The 16,639-nt window shown below is 39.2% G+C and overlaps 1 protein-coding gene across 5 annotated transcripts in view; it reads right to left on the reverse strand.

The window, feature by feature from the left end:
• The window catches only part of SMC5 (structural maintenance of chromosomes 5), a 113,952-nt gene that overhangs the window by 18,413 nt on the left and 78,900 nt on the right, over positions 1–16,639 (reverse strand). For all 5 annotated transcript variants that reach the window (XM_017341738.3, XM_008256276.4, XM_070050947.1 and 2 more), the window contains 2 exons: positions 16,421–16,544; positions 15,181–15,303 (listed from right to left, as the gene is read on the reverse strand). In XM_017341738.3, coding sequence (XP_017197227.1) covers positions 15,181–15,303; positions 16,421–16,544 — 247 coding nt within the window. The remainder of the gene's footprint in view (positions 1–15,180; positions 15,304–16,420; positions 16,545–16,639) is intronic.

The following is a 16,639-nucleotide window of genomic DNA, read 5'->3' on the forward strand; positions in this document are numbered from 1 at the left end:
GAACACTTTCTTTTTAAAGTATTTATACAAAAGTAAGAGAGAAGAAACTTGCATCCACTAGTTCACTCCCCAAATGGTCACAACAGCCAGACGTGGGCTAAACAAAAGCCTAGAACTCTATCCAAATTTTCTACATGGTAGCAGGGGCCCAAGTACTTGGGCTATCATCTGCTGCCTTCCCAGGTGAATTAGAAGAGAGCTGGATCAGAAGTGGAGCAGCTGGGACTCATACCAGCACTCCAGTATAGGGTCCAAGGGATGCAAGTAATGGCTTTACCCACTGTGCCCAGCAGTGGTCCCCATGAAATCTCTTTTATGATACCATTTTGTATTCTGAATAAGCATATTAATGGGCTCAATCAATGTAGTAACGCTAGCACAGATGACTGGCAGATGGTCTTTTCCACATGCCCACTAAATAAGCACTAAAAAGTTCTCCATTGGTAGCTACTTCACATCAAGCCCCTCTACCACCCATTCCCTTTTAGGCCCTATCTTCCTGCCGACTTCCTCTCCTTCTTTTTCTTCTAAGGGGACTTTCCCTTCTTCCTCTGGCTTTTGCTCAAAGTGAGCTAATCAATGTTAGCACAAACAAGCAAAACAACAAAACCTTCAGCTCTATTTGGTAGGTACAGTTCTGCTGTGTGCTCCTGGATGCTTTCCTCCTAATAAAACTGTTTCCGCTCACCACCCCTAGGCTCTTCTGGTCGAAGGTTTTCAGAGGTTTGAAGAGGTAGGCTTCAGAACAATGATGCTGATACTCTATTCTGATTTAATATTTCCATTCCTTTGTGCATTCCTATGCCTGTATTTTCTAAAACCTATCTTCTATGGATGCCTTCCAAAAAAGATACCACTGAAAAGGAAATAAGGCCACAACCAGAGACAAAGGGAGAGGAAAAAAGACCCTTGGGGGAGGGCAGATGTCCTAAATTCTGTTTTCTGTAACCCCCATTCAAGTTTGTCTTCAGTGTCGTCTCAAGTTCCTCAGGGATGGTGCTAAGTCAAGTAGGCTGCAATTAAACTCACCAATGCTGTAATGGTTAAGGCATGATGCTGATGAACCTATAAAGATGTAAGGAACCTGGGTTTTATGCTCAGTCTTAGGAAATGATTCCACTGAGCCCTGTGGAGTTAATAAGCTGTTTCAGATCCTCCAGCAGTCCGTCTGAGCAAAGGGAATTTCCCGCCTCAGGTTACTGAAATACCACTGCAGCTCACCTTTAAGCAACAGCATGTTTCTGGAAAGTGTAAAGTTATCAAACACAGGGTATTAGATTCTGGGAAAGGAAGTAGAAGAATGGACCAGAAAGGGTACAGGGGACTTTGAATGCAGGAAAAAGGCTAGAAATCTATAACAAATGACAAAGTGTACATTTGTTAAACAGGAGTAGTGATAGTGGACACATGAAGGTTATGATACTCTTCACACTGCAAATGTTTAAAATTCCATACAGGGCCAACTGTCTTTGTGGTGCAGAAAGTACAGGCATGAGTTCATGTCCTGGCTGCACCACTTCTGATCCAGCTCCCTGTTAATGGCCTGGGAAAAAGAGTGGAAGATGGCCTAAATGTTTGGGCCCCCACCAACCATGTGGGAGAGCCTGATGAAGTACCTGTCTCTTAGCTTCAGTCCAGCGCAGTACTGGGTGTTGCGCCTATCTGGAGAGTGAACCAGCAGATGTAAGATCTCTTGATCTCTTGATCTCTCTCTCCCTCTCTAAGTATTTCAAATAAAAAAATAAATCTTTTGAAAATAAATAAAATTCCATACTTGGAAATATTAAAAAAATCAGTGAAACAAATGATAAAACCCCAATTTAACTTAAGCTTTCTGCTTAACTTTTGTTACCCCCCTTAATTTTTGGGGTACAGGTTGAGCACAGCAGTTAAGACACTGCTTGGGATGCTAACATCTCATGTCAGAGTGCCTAGAAATTAACCCACATACATACAGTTAACTGATTTTTGACAAAAGTGCTAAGACCACACAGTGGAGTAAGGATAATCTCTTCAACAAATGGTGCTGGCAAAACTGGCAGCACAGCAGGTTAACAACCTGGCCTGAAGCACCAGCATCCCATATAGGCGCCGGTTCTAGTTCTGGCTGCTCCACTTCTCATCCAGCTCTCTGCTGTGGCCTGGGAAAGCAGTAGAAGATGGCACCCATGTGGGAGACCCAGAAGAAGCTCCTGGCTTCAGATTGGCGCAGCTCCGACCGTTGCGGCCATCTGGGGAGTGTACCAGCGGATGGAAGAACTTTCTCTCTGTCTCTGCCTTTCTTTGTAACTCTTTCAAATAAATAAAACAGATCATCTCACCGGTCCAAGTGATCAATTTCAGTTCGCAATTGATCATGGTGAGGGGACTGGGAGTCAAGGGGAGCACATAGGCAAGTCTGGTACCTGCTGACGCTGGCCGATGGAGTGAATGAAGGGGAGAGTGATCCAACATGGGAAGTGAGATACTCAGCAGACTCATGGAATGGCGGATGCCCTGAATAGCGCTCTGGCCTCAGAGTCAGCCCTAAAGGCATTCAGATCTGGCTGAAAAGCCCATGAGGGTGTTTCAGGCATGGAAAGCCAAGACACTCTGGCAAAAGATCTCTGTGAGTGAGATCTCAGTGGAAAGAGCAGGTCTTCAAGGAGGGAGGTGCCTTTCTCTGAAGGGAGGAGAGAACCTCCACTTTGACTATGACCTTGTCTGAACAGGATAAGAGTCGGAGAACTCGGGGGGCTTCCATAGCCTTGGAGGCTCATGACTGGAGCATGGGGGGATTGCTGATGCCGTGGACAGGAGTGTCAATTGGTGAAGTCGACGGCAGGAGTCACTGTGCACTTGCTCCTCATGTGGGATCTCTGTCCTTGGTGTGCTGTGCATTGAGATTTGATGCTATAACGAGTACTCAAGTAATATGTTTCGCTTTGTGTTTCTATGGGGGTGCAAACTGTTGAGGTCTTTGCTTAATGCGTGCTGGGCTGGTCCTCTGTAAAAAAAAAAAAAAGAAAAAAAGGAAAAGAGACTATCAGCTCCCAACTTGACTCTCGCTGGGATTGAGCATGGCGGTGGGTCTGATCTGATTTCATCATCATTTTAAGAGAGTCATCTATTGTTTTTCACTTTGTGTTTCTGTGTGGGAGCGAACTGTTGAGGTCCTTGCTTGGTGTGTACTAAGCTGATCTTCTGTATATTGGGATAGTCGAGGGTGAATCTTGATGTGGATGGAGGGGGAGAGGGAGTGGGAGGGGGGAGGGTTGTGGGTGGGAGGGACGGTGTGGGGGGGAAGCCATAGTAGTCCATTATTCGTACTTTGGAAACGTATATTCATTGAATAAAAGTTAAAAAAAAAAAAAAAGAAAAAAAAAAAAACCTGGATATATATATATATATATATGTATATATATATGTATATATATATATGGATATGTATATATATGGATATATATATCCATATATATATATGGATATATATATATGTATATATATATGTAGAAGAATGAAATTAGATCCATATCTCTCACCATTCACAAACCAACTCAAGATGATGAAAGAAGTAAACTTAAGGACTGAAACTATGAAGTTGCTGGAAGAAAACACAGGGGAAACACTCCAAGACACTGAATTAGGGAATGACTTCTTGGACAAGACCCCTAGACTACAGGCAAAAAAACTAAACAAATGAGACTTTATCAAACTCAGATGCTTTTGCACAGCAAACGAAATGATTAAGAGAGTGAAGAGACATCCAACAGAATGAAAAAAAAAATATCTGCAAGCTACCACTCTGATAAAGGATTAATATTTTGAATATATCAGCAACTTCAAAAACTCAACAACTACAAAAAAACCAGAGAGTTCTCAACATAATCAAGACAATTTATGACAAACCCACAGCAGCATCCTATTGAATTTTGAACAGCTGGAAGCATTCCCCATAAGATCCAGAACCAGACATGGATGCCCACTCTCACTATTGCTATATAAAAGTCCTGGAAGTTTTAGCCAGAGCCATTAGGCAAGAAAAAGAAATCAAAGGGATACAAATTGGAAGGGAGGAAATCAAAACTATCCCTATTTGCAGATGATATGATTCTATAGATGGGGCATCCATAAAACTCCACTAAGAGACTATTGGAATTCATAAGAAATAGAAGACATTAAAAAAATGGAAAACTCTTCCATGTTCATAGATTGGAAGAATCAACATCATCAAAATGTCCATACTACCAAATACAATTTACAGATTCAATGAAATACCAATCAAAATACCAATGACATTCTTCCCAGATCTAGAAAAAATGTTAAAATTCATATGGTAACATACGAGACCTCAAATAGCCAAAGCAATCTTAAACAACAAAAACAAAGCCAGAGACATCCTAATACCTGATTTCAAGACATACTACAATGCAATTGTAATCAAAATAGCCTGGTACTGGCACAAAAACAGATAGACTAATGGAACAAAATACAAACTCCAGAAATCAGTCCACACATCTACAACCAACTAATCTTTGTCTAAAATCAAAATCTGGAGCAAGGACAGTCTCTTCAACAAATGGTGCTGAGGAAACTGGATCTTCACATACAAAAGTATCAAACCAGACCCCTACCTTACACCTTACACAAAAATCACTCAAAATGGATCGGAGACCTAAATCTACAACCCGATACCATGAAATTACTAGAGAATGTTGGAGAAACTCTGTAAGACATTGGCACAGGCAAAGACTTCTTAGACAAGACCTTAGAAGCACAAGCAATCAAAGCCAAAATTTACAAATGGGATTACATCAAGCTGAGAAGCTTCTGCACTGCAAAAGAAACACTCAGCAAAATGAAGAGGCAACCAACAGAATGGGAGAAAATATCTGCAAACTATGCAACTGATAAAGGGTTAATATCCAGAATCTATAAAGAGCTCAAGAAATTCAACAACAGCAAAACAAACAATCCAGTTAAGAAATGGGCAAAGGACTTGAACATATCTTTTCCAAGAGAGGAAACTTAAATGGCCAACAGATACTCGAGAAAATGCTCCAGATCACTAGTCATCAGAGAAATGCAAATCAAAACCACAATGAGGTTTCCCCTCACTCCAGTTAGAATGGCTCTCATATAGAAATCAATAAATAATAAATTCTGGTGAGGACTGTAACCTGGTCCACTGTAGTTAGGAATGTAAACTGGTGAAGCCCTGTGGAAGACAGTATGGAAATACCTCAGTAATATGAATACAGACCTACCATATGACCCAGCCATCCCACTCCTGGGAATTTATCCAAATCAAAAGAAATCAGCATCTGAAAGTTATCTGTACCCCACGTTCATTGCAGCACAATTCACAATAGCTAAGATATGGAATCAATCCAGATGTGTATCAACTGTGTTGATGAGATAAAGAAATTATGGCATATAAACACTAAGGAGTACTACTCAGCTGTTTAAAAAGAAAGTGAAATCCTATCTTTTCCAACAAGATGGATGCAACTGGAAACCATTATATTTAGTGAAATAAGCCAATACCAAAAAGACAGATATCGTATGTTTTCCCTGGTAAGAGCTAATAGAGTACTTGAAATGTAATGTATTGGAGTGAAATAGACATTTTGAGATTTGATGATTGTTTATAGTCCTTGTCCCTTCCTTTTTAAAACAGTATTTTTTTTCTTCATACTATTTGTTCAACTCTTTTACTTAAGTGTAGGATCTTAACTATATGATCATTTAGTAAACTGAAAATAGGTATTTGTAAAAATTAAGAGTGGCAATGTGAGAGGGAGGAGGAGGAAGGGTTGGAGTGCTGGTAGGAGGGAGCAAAGAGTGGGAAGTGTCACTATGTTCCTAAATCTGTATATATAAAAGACATGAAACTTGTATAACAAATACAATTTAAAATATATATACAAAATAAGAAACTGTATCTACAAATCATATTCAATCTACAAAAACCTAATTGAAATTAAAAGATAAAAAATAAACATTTTAAATATATAAATTTTATATAAACATATAAATAATTTTAAATAAATATATAAATAACAAATCATGCAACTTGGTGAGTTCTGACAAATACATATAATAGTAAAATCTTAAGCACCATCAAAATAATGGCATATACCTCTCACCCTCAAAAGCTTTGTGCCTTGCTGTAATTTATCCCACTATTCCCTCTGTAGGCAGCCACTGACCTCTTTCTATAAATAGGCATTCTACATTTTGAAATCCTTTACATAAAAGTTTTTTTTGTCTGGCTTCTTTTACTCAGCATAACTGAGATTCATTTCTTTTTGTGGCAGAGTAATAGTCCACTATGTGGATATACTACAATTTAGCCACACAGCTGTGGCTGGGCATCTGTTCACAGTTTTTAGTTAGTATAAAGAAAAGCTGTGGAGCCAGTGCTGCAGCGCAGCAGGTAAAGCCAGCACCTGCAGTACCGGCATCCCATATGGGCGCCAGTTCGAGTCCCAGCTGCTCCACTTCTGATTCAGCTCTCTGCTATGGCCTGGGAAAGTGGTAGACAACAACCCAAGTCCCTGGGTCCCTGCACCCTCATGGGAGACCCAGAAGAAGCTCCTGTCTTCAGATAGGCACAGCTCCAACTATTGCAGCCAATTAGGGAGTGAACCAGCGGATGGAAGACCACTCTCTCTCTCTGGGTAACTCTTTCAAATAAAATAAATAAATTAGAAAAGAAAAGCTGTTATACATTCATATGCCAGTCTTCTATAGACACAGTTTGGCTAGATCACATAGTTGGTGTTCGGTACTTAAACTTTCAAATGGGTTTCCAAAGTGGTTACAGTTTAAATTTCTACTAGCAGTGCATTAGAGTTCCAGTTGTGCGAAATCCTCACCAACACCTGGTTAGGTCAGTCTTTTGGAATTTTAGCCATTTTTCAGATGTGTGTTGGTAGCTCATTATGGCTTTAATCCAAATTTTCTTGTTAAATATTCAAGCTAGGCACTTTCATGTGCTTCTTTGCTATATATTTTAGTATAATGAAATCTTTTGCCAATTGACTGGATTATTGGTGTTCCTTGTGCTCGTCATCATAACCTCTTACAATTCAATTGGTGAGACTGTACAGCCACTACAGAAATAATGTAGAAGGTCACCAAGAAATTAAAAATACAACTACTACAGCACCCAAAAATTAATTCTATTATTGGTTATTTATCAAAAAAAAAAAATTCAGCACATCAAAGAGATATGTGCACTCCCACGTTTATTGTAGCACTATTCACAATAGCCAAGATATTCCATCAACCTAGGTGTCTATTAGTGGATGAATTGATAAATGAAATGTGGGATATATGCACAATTGTACTAAGCCATGACAATGGACAAAATTCTGTCATTTGCAATAACATGGATGGAACTGAATATTATAATGTTCAGAGCTACCTTTTAGTGAGCATGAACGGTCAGCAAACTTTTTCTATAAATGGCCAGTAGTAAATATTTTAGGCTTTGCAGACTATATGTGGTTTCCGTCATATATTTTCTTTACAAACTTTTTTTAAAAAACGCAAAAAACCCTATTCCTAGCTCACAAGGACTTTATAGACTAAGACTATGAGCTTGATTTAGTTCAGAGAAATAGTTTCCTTAGTCTACACACAAGTCCTCTGACATTATTATTTTTCATAATAATGCCCACTGAAGAGCAAAATTTTTTAATTCTGATAAAGTATAATTAATTTTATTATAATCTGAGCTTTTTGAATTCCATTTTAAGAAGTCTTGCCAATCAAAGGTCAATTTATCATACATTTTCTTCAAGAATTTCTATAGCTTTAGCTCTTAAAAGTCTGTGATCCATTTGTGCATGATGTGGTTTTGGGGCTGTGATTCATTTTTTATACAGGTTTAGATTATTCTTTTTATATACAGTTGGATTTGATTTGTTAACATTTTATTAAGAAGTGTGCCTGAGAGGTACTGGTCTATAGTTTTCTTATCTTTGTCCAATTTTAGTATCAGGAAATATTGGCCTTGGATAGTGAGTCAAGAAATATTCCCTTGCCTACACTTTCTGCAAGATGGTAGGTAGTGATGAACTTCTCTGGGCAGGCAGCTGGTCTGGGAATATCATAGCTCTCTCCACAGATGAAGGAAGCTTACGAGGCTAAGAGCAGATTCCCTGCTTCCTGTGACTATGGGAGCCCTGTACCCTGTAACAGTGGGAATTCTGTGACTGTGCGATAGGGTGGGGGGTATGGTAGGTCTTTGGGCAACCACTGTTGTCTGGCTTCAGAAGCTCAAAGTTCCCTGATTTGCAGAGGGTTCGGAGCTCACACTGTGTAAGGTTCATGAGACTGCATGGGTGGGGTGTGGAGGCATTGTGGGCTCACCCAGGGCAGCTGATTCATCTTGCCAGAGAGGAGCTGAGGCTCTGATTACACCAGTCTAGGATACTTTCCCTGCTGCTGACAATAGAGATCTATAACGCCCAACTTCAGTGTCACTCTGGACTCTTGTCCCACCAACCAGCACTAGCTAGAGCTCCTCCGGCCCTACCCAGCACAGGACTCTGCATATCCCCCAAGGGAGCAGACATTTCATTAAGCCAGAGTCATAATTCAAAGGTACAAAAGCTTAGAGGAGAAAACCAACAAGTGCTTCCATAAATCCCTAAAAATAAATGTAAACATATTAAAAACATGAACAAGGAAAAATCCCTAAAAGGAACACAATAACACTTTAATATTAGAATGTGAATTAGAGATCGATGAAATGCCTGAAAAGGAACTGAAAAGTATGATCGTTAAGACCACTCAAGGCCAGCGCCACGGCTCACTAGGCTAATCCTCCACCTGCAGCGCCGGCACCCTGGGTTCTAGTCCCGGTTGCTCCTCTTCCAGTCCAGCTCTCTGCTGTGGCCCAGGGAAGGCAGTGGAGGATGGCCCAAGTGCTTGGGCCCTGCACCCGCATGGGAGACCGGGAGGAAGCACCTGGCTCCTGGCTTCATAGTGGCCATTTGGGAGGTGAACCAATGGAAGGAAGACCTTTCTCGCTCTCTAACTCTGCCTGTCAAAAAAAAAAAAAAAAAAAAAAGACTACTGTGGTGCAGCAGGTAAAGCTGCCACCTGCAGTGCCAGCATCCCATATAGGCGCCAGTTCTAGTTCCAGCTGCTCCACTTACAATCCAGCTCTCTACTATGGCCTAGGAAAACAGAAGATGACCCAAGTCCTTGGGCTCCTGTACCCACGTGGGAGACCCAGAAAAAGCTCCTGGCTCCGCATCTGCACAGCTTCAGCCATTGTGGCCAATTGGGGAGTGAACCAGAAGATGGAAGACCCCTCTTTCTCTGCCTTTCCTTCTCCCTATGTGTAACTCTGACTTTCAAATAAATAATTAAAAAAAAAAAAGACTATTCAAAAACACAGAAAAGCAAATACATGAGTTGCCATCTGGGGAGTGAACCAGGGTGTGGAAGATCTCTTTCTCTCTTTCTTATTATCTGTAACTCTTAAAGACCTGTTCATTGAAATGACAGCAGAAACCTTCCCTAATTTGGAGAACTACAGGTATCCAAGTGCTGGAAGTACACAGAACTCCTAATAGGTATGAACAGAAAAGATCTTCAACACAATACATTATAGTCAAACTTTCAAGAGTAAAACACAAAGACAGGATCCTAAAATATGCATGAGAGAAATGTCAGATTACTTTCAAAGGATCTCCAATTAGACTGACAGATGATTTCTCATCAGAAACCCTACTGGCTAGTAGTGAACAGAGAGACATAGTTCAAGTCCTAAAAGAAAAACTGTCTACCAAGAATACTGCACCCAGCAAAGCCCTCACTTATAAATGGAGGTGAAAGACAGACCTTCCAAAACAAAAAGAAATTGAAAAGATTTGTCATCACTCATCCAGTCTTACAAATGATACTTAAAGATGTGCTCCACACAGAAATGCGAAAGTCAGCATCATGAAGAATGTGAAGGCAGAAAATCTCCTAGTGAAAGTATAAAATAAATCCAAAAGAAACAAAAGAAATACTTAAGGGGAAAATGACAGGTCCAAATCATTACTTATCAACAACCTTGAATGTAAATGGCCTAACGTCTCCAATTAAAAGATATAGATCAGCTGAATGGATTAAAAAGTAAGACCCATCTATTTTCACAAGAAACACACCTCACTAACAAATATACACAGAGACTTGGGTAAGACTCCAGAATAACAGGCAATAAAGGCAAAAATAGACAAATGAGATTACATGAAGCTAAGATGCTTCTGCACAGCAAAAGACTTAACAAAGTAAATAGACAACTAACAGAATGGGAGAAAACCTTCATGTACCTAACACCAAGCTTTAACAATCCTCAACTAACAACCACTATTATCTCATCTAATGTCTTCTCCTATACGTCTCCCTTCCTGGATTATTTTAAAACAATCCCAGATTTCCTTCAAAAATATTATATCTATGTATCTCTAAAAGGTAAAGACTTTAACCTAATATTTTAGTATTTTTGATAAAATTTTTAATTTACATTATAGTCAAAGGCTTAATGCTCCATAAAATGAAGAGTTTAACAAATAAAAACTAAAAGACCATAGTTCAGCAGAAAATAGGCAAGGGTCAAATTAAAATATCAAATTAAAAGATGTTCAACTTTACTCACAAAGTAAGTTTTTTCTTTTTTTAAAATTTTTTGACAGGCAGAGTGGACAAAGAGACAGACAGAGAGAAAAGTCTTCCTTTGCTATTGGTTCACCCTCCAATGGCCGCTGCGGCCGGCGCGCTGCAGCCGGCGCACTGCGCTGATCCGATGGCAGGAGCCAGGTACTTCTCCTGGTCTCCCATGGGGTGCAGGGCCCAAGTACTTGGGCCATCCTCCACTGTACTCCCTGGCCACAGCAGAGAGCTGGCCTGGAAGTTTTAAAATAATCACAAATCATTAAAACCACACCAGTATATAATCCTTAAAAATTTAACAAAGACTTTGAAAATGTTTGACTAAACATTGTATTTGTAGCAAAACTGATTTAACACATCTCCCATCCACAGGTTCACTCTTCAAATGCCCACGTGGCCAGAGCTGGGCTAAACTGAAACCGAGAGCCAGAAAGTCGACTAGGATTCTCACTGGTGGCAGGAACTCAACTTCTTGGGTCATTATCTGCTGCTTCCCAGAGCACATTATCAGGAAGCTGGCGTATCAGGTACAGAGCTGGGACTTAAACCCAAGTACTTTGATATTGGATATGGGTCTCCTAAGCAGCATCAGAAGTGCTACACCAAATGCCAGTCCTTTGAGATGTGTTTTAAATAGTCAGAATACAGTAAGAAAAGAGATGTAAAAATAATTCAATAGTTCTTCCATATTGATTATAAGCTGAGACAATGTTTTGATTATATCAAGGTAAAGATATTAATTTTATCTAATTCTTTCTGCTTCTTAAAATTTGGCCACTAGAAAGTCTCTAATTATGCAAATGGCTTGTACTATATTTCTACTAGACAGTGCTTAAGTAAATCATTTGTCCTACAGAGTTCCTTATATTTTAGATTTTGCTGACTACAGTCTTCTGGTGTCATTTCATGATACACGTTGCTGTCTTATTTTCTGGAAGCTGGTAGTTTCAAAGCAGCTTCCCCCAAATTTTATCTACCCCAAATAGTGCTGATGCTGAGGCTGAAAAACAATCCTCTACAGGCTTATTCAGATTGGAATTTTATTTTTTCAATGAATTATTCAATATGCAGAAGTGTGTCCTTTCATAAAGATACACATAAATAGCTTTTTGGTGATGTTAGCAGCTAATATGATACACTGTTCAAGAGCAGCTGTAGAAGCGGTGACATTCTAATATTCTAATTTCTTCTTCATGTATATCCAGAATGCTTCTGTATAGACAAAGTCCTTCTTGTCACTTATTTTCTATCCTGAATAACAAATTACATTGAAAAGGCTGGGCTTACACTAAATGTACTCTTTTTTTTTTTTTTTTTTAAGATTTATTTATTTTATTTGAAAGTAAGAGTTATAGAGAGAGAGGGAGGGAGAGACACAGAGAAGATCTTCCATCTGTTGGTTTTCACCCTAGATGGCTGCAATCGCCATGGTGGGCCAGACCAAAGCCAGGAGGAGCCAGGAGCTTCGTCCAAGTCTCCAAAGTGGTGGGCAGGGGCACAAGTACTCGGACCATCTTCTGCTGCTTTTCCTAAGGCCGTTAGCAGAGAGCTGGATTGGAAGTGGAGCAGCTGCGACTTGAACCAGCAGCCATGTGGCATGCTGGCATCACAAGTGGCGGCTTTACCTGCTATATCACATCACTTGCCCCTAAATGTGCTTTTTACTATTTTTCAAAATCATGAGCTGGTTCCTTAGTACCTTCTAAAACGACTGATAACTTTTTTAGTGTCATTATAAACTTGAGGATTTAGACACCTTTGATGATTTCCTGTTATCCTTTCATCTAAGACCAGTAAGAGATTTTTCATGAAGCCTCCTGAATTTTAGTAATAATCAAGTCATCTTTTATAATATCCTTACCTTACGGAATGAGAAGATGATATGAGACTAATCTTATGGAAACATTTCTTCCCCTGAACCTGTAATCATCCATTTCTCCAATGGGTCTTTTTAGTGGGAAACAGTATTTAGAAGCCTCTGCCTATATCTTTTCAGTAGAGACACAGGAAAAACCTTCGTTTTTTTCAATCTTTTTAGAGAAAATATACTATAGGTTCATCCTGAAATTTCCAGTTCATGTTAAAAACTTGTTTTACAACTGAATCTTTATGCTAAAACCCCTAATGGCATTACACAATTACTTAATTCCTTTATAACATTTTTCAGAGTAAGATTAACAAACATTAACACTATGATTACTTAAAACAGAACCAGTTTTGTTTTGTTTTGCAATTTTTTCACATGAGTCAAGTTGCTTAGAATACCATCATTTGGAATAATTTTTCTCTGTAAAACTATTCTGTCAAAGCTAGATGCAAAGTTTGTCTTAAAACATTTAATTGTGTTTTGTTGGCAGATAATTCTGAAGTAGAAAATAACAGTATCTGTTTAGATGCCATGTACTTTTAACCTTGTCTTCTACCACTCTCATGAACAATTTAAAAAATTTATTACTGTAATTTTTAAGTAAATGAACATACAGGCACAGTTATCACTTTCCCTGAATCTTTCTTGGAATAATCTTTATAAAAGATGAATTATAGCATTACATTTTATGCTTATTTGACCTAGTTTTAGCACTATTTTATTCCTATTTATCTATTTAATTTTCAAAGAATTATTTATTTGAGAGGTAGTTACAGAGAGTGAGAAGTAGAGACAGAGAGAAAGGTCTTCCATCCACTGGTTCACTCCCTAAATGGCCGCAATAGATAGGGCTGTGCCAATCTGAAGCCAGGAGGCAGTAGCTTCTTCAGGGTCTTCCACATGGGTGCAGGGACCCAAGAACTTGGGCCATCTTCTTTGCTTTTCCAGGCCATAGCAGAGAACTGGATCAGAAGTGGAGCAGCCAGGACTTGGACCAGCGCCCATATGGGATGCTGGTGGTGGCTTTACCTGCTACACCACAGCATCAGCCCCGCTAAAGTAATATTCTTTTATTTCCTCATAACACATATAGGGCAACTCAACAAACATAGTCTATTTTATTTTTATTGATTCCCTTGTTCCACTTTGCAGAGAACTGTGCTTTTATTATACTGTCAGGCACAGCACCACACAGTACACATTTTATTGTCTCCATAAACTATCATATGGCTGTAGTTATCACGATGCTTTGTTCTACAAAGAAGTTTCCGTTGATTTGTAAGTTTATAAGTCTGGACCAGTCCAGCACTATCCAAATTCCCTGGAGTGTATAAAGCTGCCTTCTCATTTCAGCTGCTCTCAAATTGGTCTGCTGAGCTTTCTATACTTAATGAGGGGCCTCCTCCCTTTACAGATGAGAACTTTATGGGCAACTTGGTATCTGGGTTTTCTAAGCATCCTCTTGGTGATACCACTCTGGTCTTGCTGCTGCTGATTTAACTCACTCACCTGTATTTTAGAGTTCCCAGGTGTCACATAATAAAGAATTCAGCTGGCTTTTATTCTAAAACTGATGGAATTGAGTGAGAGCCTTTGTCACTCATGAGTCCCTTGGATCACATCTCAGTTTATATTAAGGTGATGACTCAGGATAGCAGGAGGTACCACCACAAAGATCAACCATATGATTAGAGGTTTGGATCTTTGAAATCACATGAAATCCGTCAAACTTGCCAAAATCTGAGGGAGAAACTGGAGACTGAGCTCAACCACACAGCCAATGATTCAATCAGCCACGCCCATGAAATAAAACTGCAACAAAAACTCAGCAATAAAGCTTGGTAGAGTTTCTTGGTGAACAAACAGATGTATGAGGAGCGTGTTGCACCTGTTCCACAGAAAAGGGTACAGAAACTCTTGTGTTTACTATTTTCCAAGACCTCCTCTTAGATATCTCTTCATTTGACTACTCTTAATTTGTATCCTTTATTAGAAAAAACTCTAGCCCTAAGTATAGCATTTTTTCTGAGTTTTGAGCTGTTCTAGTGGATTACGAACCTGAGAGGGTCATGGGAACCTCTGAATTTACAGCCAGTGGGTTAGAAGTGCAAGTGGTGCAGCCTTTGGAATTTGCAGCTGGTGTCACATTAAGGGCAGCCTGAGTTCTTAAACTGTAGAGTCTGCCAGTAATTCCGAATGCTCAACATTACAGTAGTACCGCAGTATACAGTAGGGTTACCTTGACACTTTTGTTCCTTTGTTGTCCATAGGTTTCGTGTTGTCAATGCTAGATGCACTTCTATTTTAGGAAAAGGATTTTGGAAATTCAAAGACTACGCCACTGTCATTACCATGACGTTGCCAGTTCTTTTCTGGGTTCTGAGTTAACATGGTCTATCACACTTTTTCCCCTCTGTGCACTATTCAAATATTTATTATTTCACAACCAAATATTAATAGGTTAAGTTGCCAAGGTTATACAGCTGCTCTCCCGTGTCTCAAGTATTGCTTCCTCAGTAGTAGCTTGCACTAAGTTTGTAAATTCAATAGCATATAATAATAAATTGCATATTACAAATGAGAATATATGACATTAAGTTTTCAGGTAGTTAGAGGCTAGAATGTCAAAATAAAAAATAAAGGTAAAATCTTACCTCAGTGACACGTAGTTGTGAAGATGCAGCCATATAATCTGATTCTAATTTGTTCTTCTCAGAGATCACTGTAGTATTTTGAAGAATTAAATCAACTTTTTGTATATGCAAAGAAGTACAAATCTAGAAACAAAAACACCTAATAGTTTAGTGTTCAAGTAATCTACATTTAAGAGCTAAGAAAAACAATATAGTTTATTTTCAAAATAAAATTATAAATCACGCACACCATGAAAAGCAGCATTTTTCTATTGTGACTGACACTTCTCTTATATAGTCCTTTAAACAGATTTTAAAAAGAAACTTTGTTTTTATCTACTTGAAAGGTGGAGCGAGAGTAAAAGAGAAAGATAAAGAGAGAGAGAGAGAGAGAGAGAATGAATTATCTTCCATTGCTGTTTTACTGGCCAGATGCTTCCAACAGCTAGAGCTGGGACAAACTAAAGCCAGGAGCCCAGAATTCCACCCAGATATTCCAGTGAGCGTCAGGGGCCCAAGTACTTGAGACTATCTGCTGCCTCCAAGGATGCATCAGAAGTGAGCTAGATCAGAAGCACAGAAGCCAGGACTCAGACACTGGAGTGGCAATCTGGTTTGGAATGCAGATGCCCCAAGTACTGGCTTAACCAGCTGCGCCACAATGGCCAATCACACAAGAGAATTTTCCTATGTGTTTAAAAGTCATCTGGAATGAATTAGTGAATGTTTTTAACCTATTACCTATTAAGAAAATGTCAAATAACTGCAAGCTGAAACTGATGATAAAAATTTCTTGCATATATAACTAAAACATTAAAATCTTCATCATGATCTTCCTTCCAATAAAGCCCTTTAAAGATCTGATTTACAGGGACCAGTGTTGTGGCACAGTGGGTTAAGCTGCCATATGTGATGCTGGCAACCCATATGGGTGCCAATTTGTGTCCTGGCTGTTCTACTTCTGATTCAGCTCCCTCCTAATTCACCTGAGAAAGCAGCTGAGGATGTCCCAAGTGCTTGGGCCCTGCACACACGTGGTAGGCCAGGAAGAAGTTCCTCACTCCTGGCTCTGGACGGGACAGCCCCAGCCATTACAGCCATTTGAGGAATGAACCAGCAGACGGAGATCTCTCGTTCCATCTCTCCCTCTCTCTCTGTTAACTCTTTCAAATAAATAATCTTTAAAACAAAAAATTGACTATCTTGTCTTACTTACCTGCAATTAAAAAGAAATGACTAAAATTAAGTAAATTTGTCTTACCTTTACTAGGTTTGTTAATTCGGTAACAAGTTTTGCTTTTTGAACATTTATTTCTTTGATTTTGGTAGCTGCTTTTCTTTCTTCCTCTTCAAGGTTGCAAGTATCCTGCTCCATCAGCTTTAAGCTGTATGACAAGAAAAATGACACAATTCAGAATTAGACACAGGATTGAGCCCAAATCCTTAAGTCCAAGGCTGTTTTCTTGGCTATATTTAGCAA

This window comes from Oryctolagus cuniculus, chromosome 1 (assembly GCF_964237555.1).
Source record: "Oryctolagus cuniculus chromosome 1, mOryCun1.1, whole genome shotgun sequence".
In the NCBI taxonomy this organism is placed as follows: domain Eukaryota; kingdom Metazoa; phylum Chordata; class Mammalia; order Lagomorpha; family Leporidae; genus Oryctolagus; species Oryctolagus cuniculus.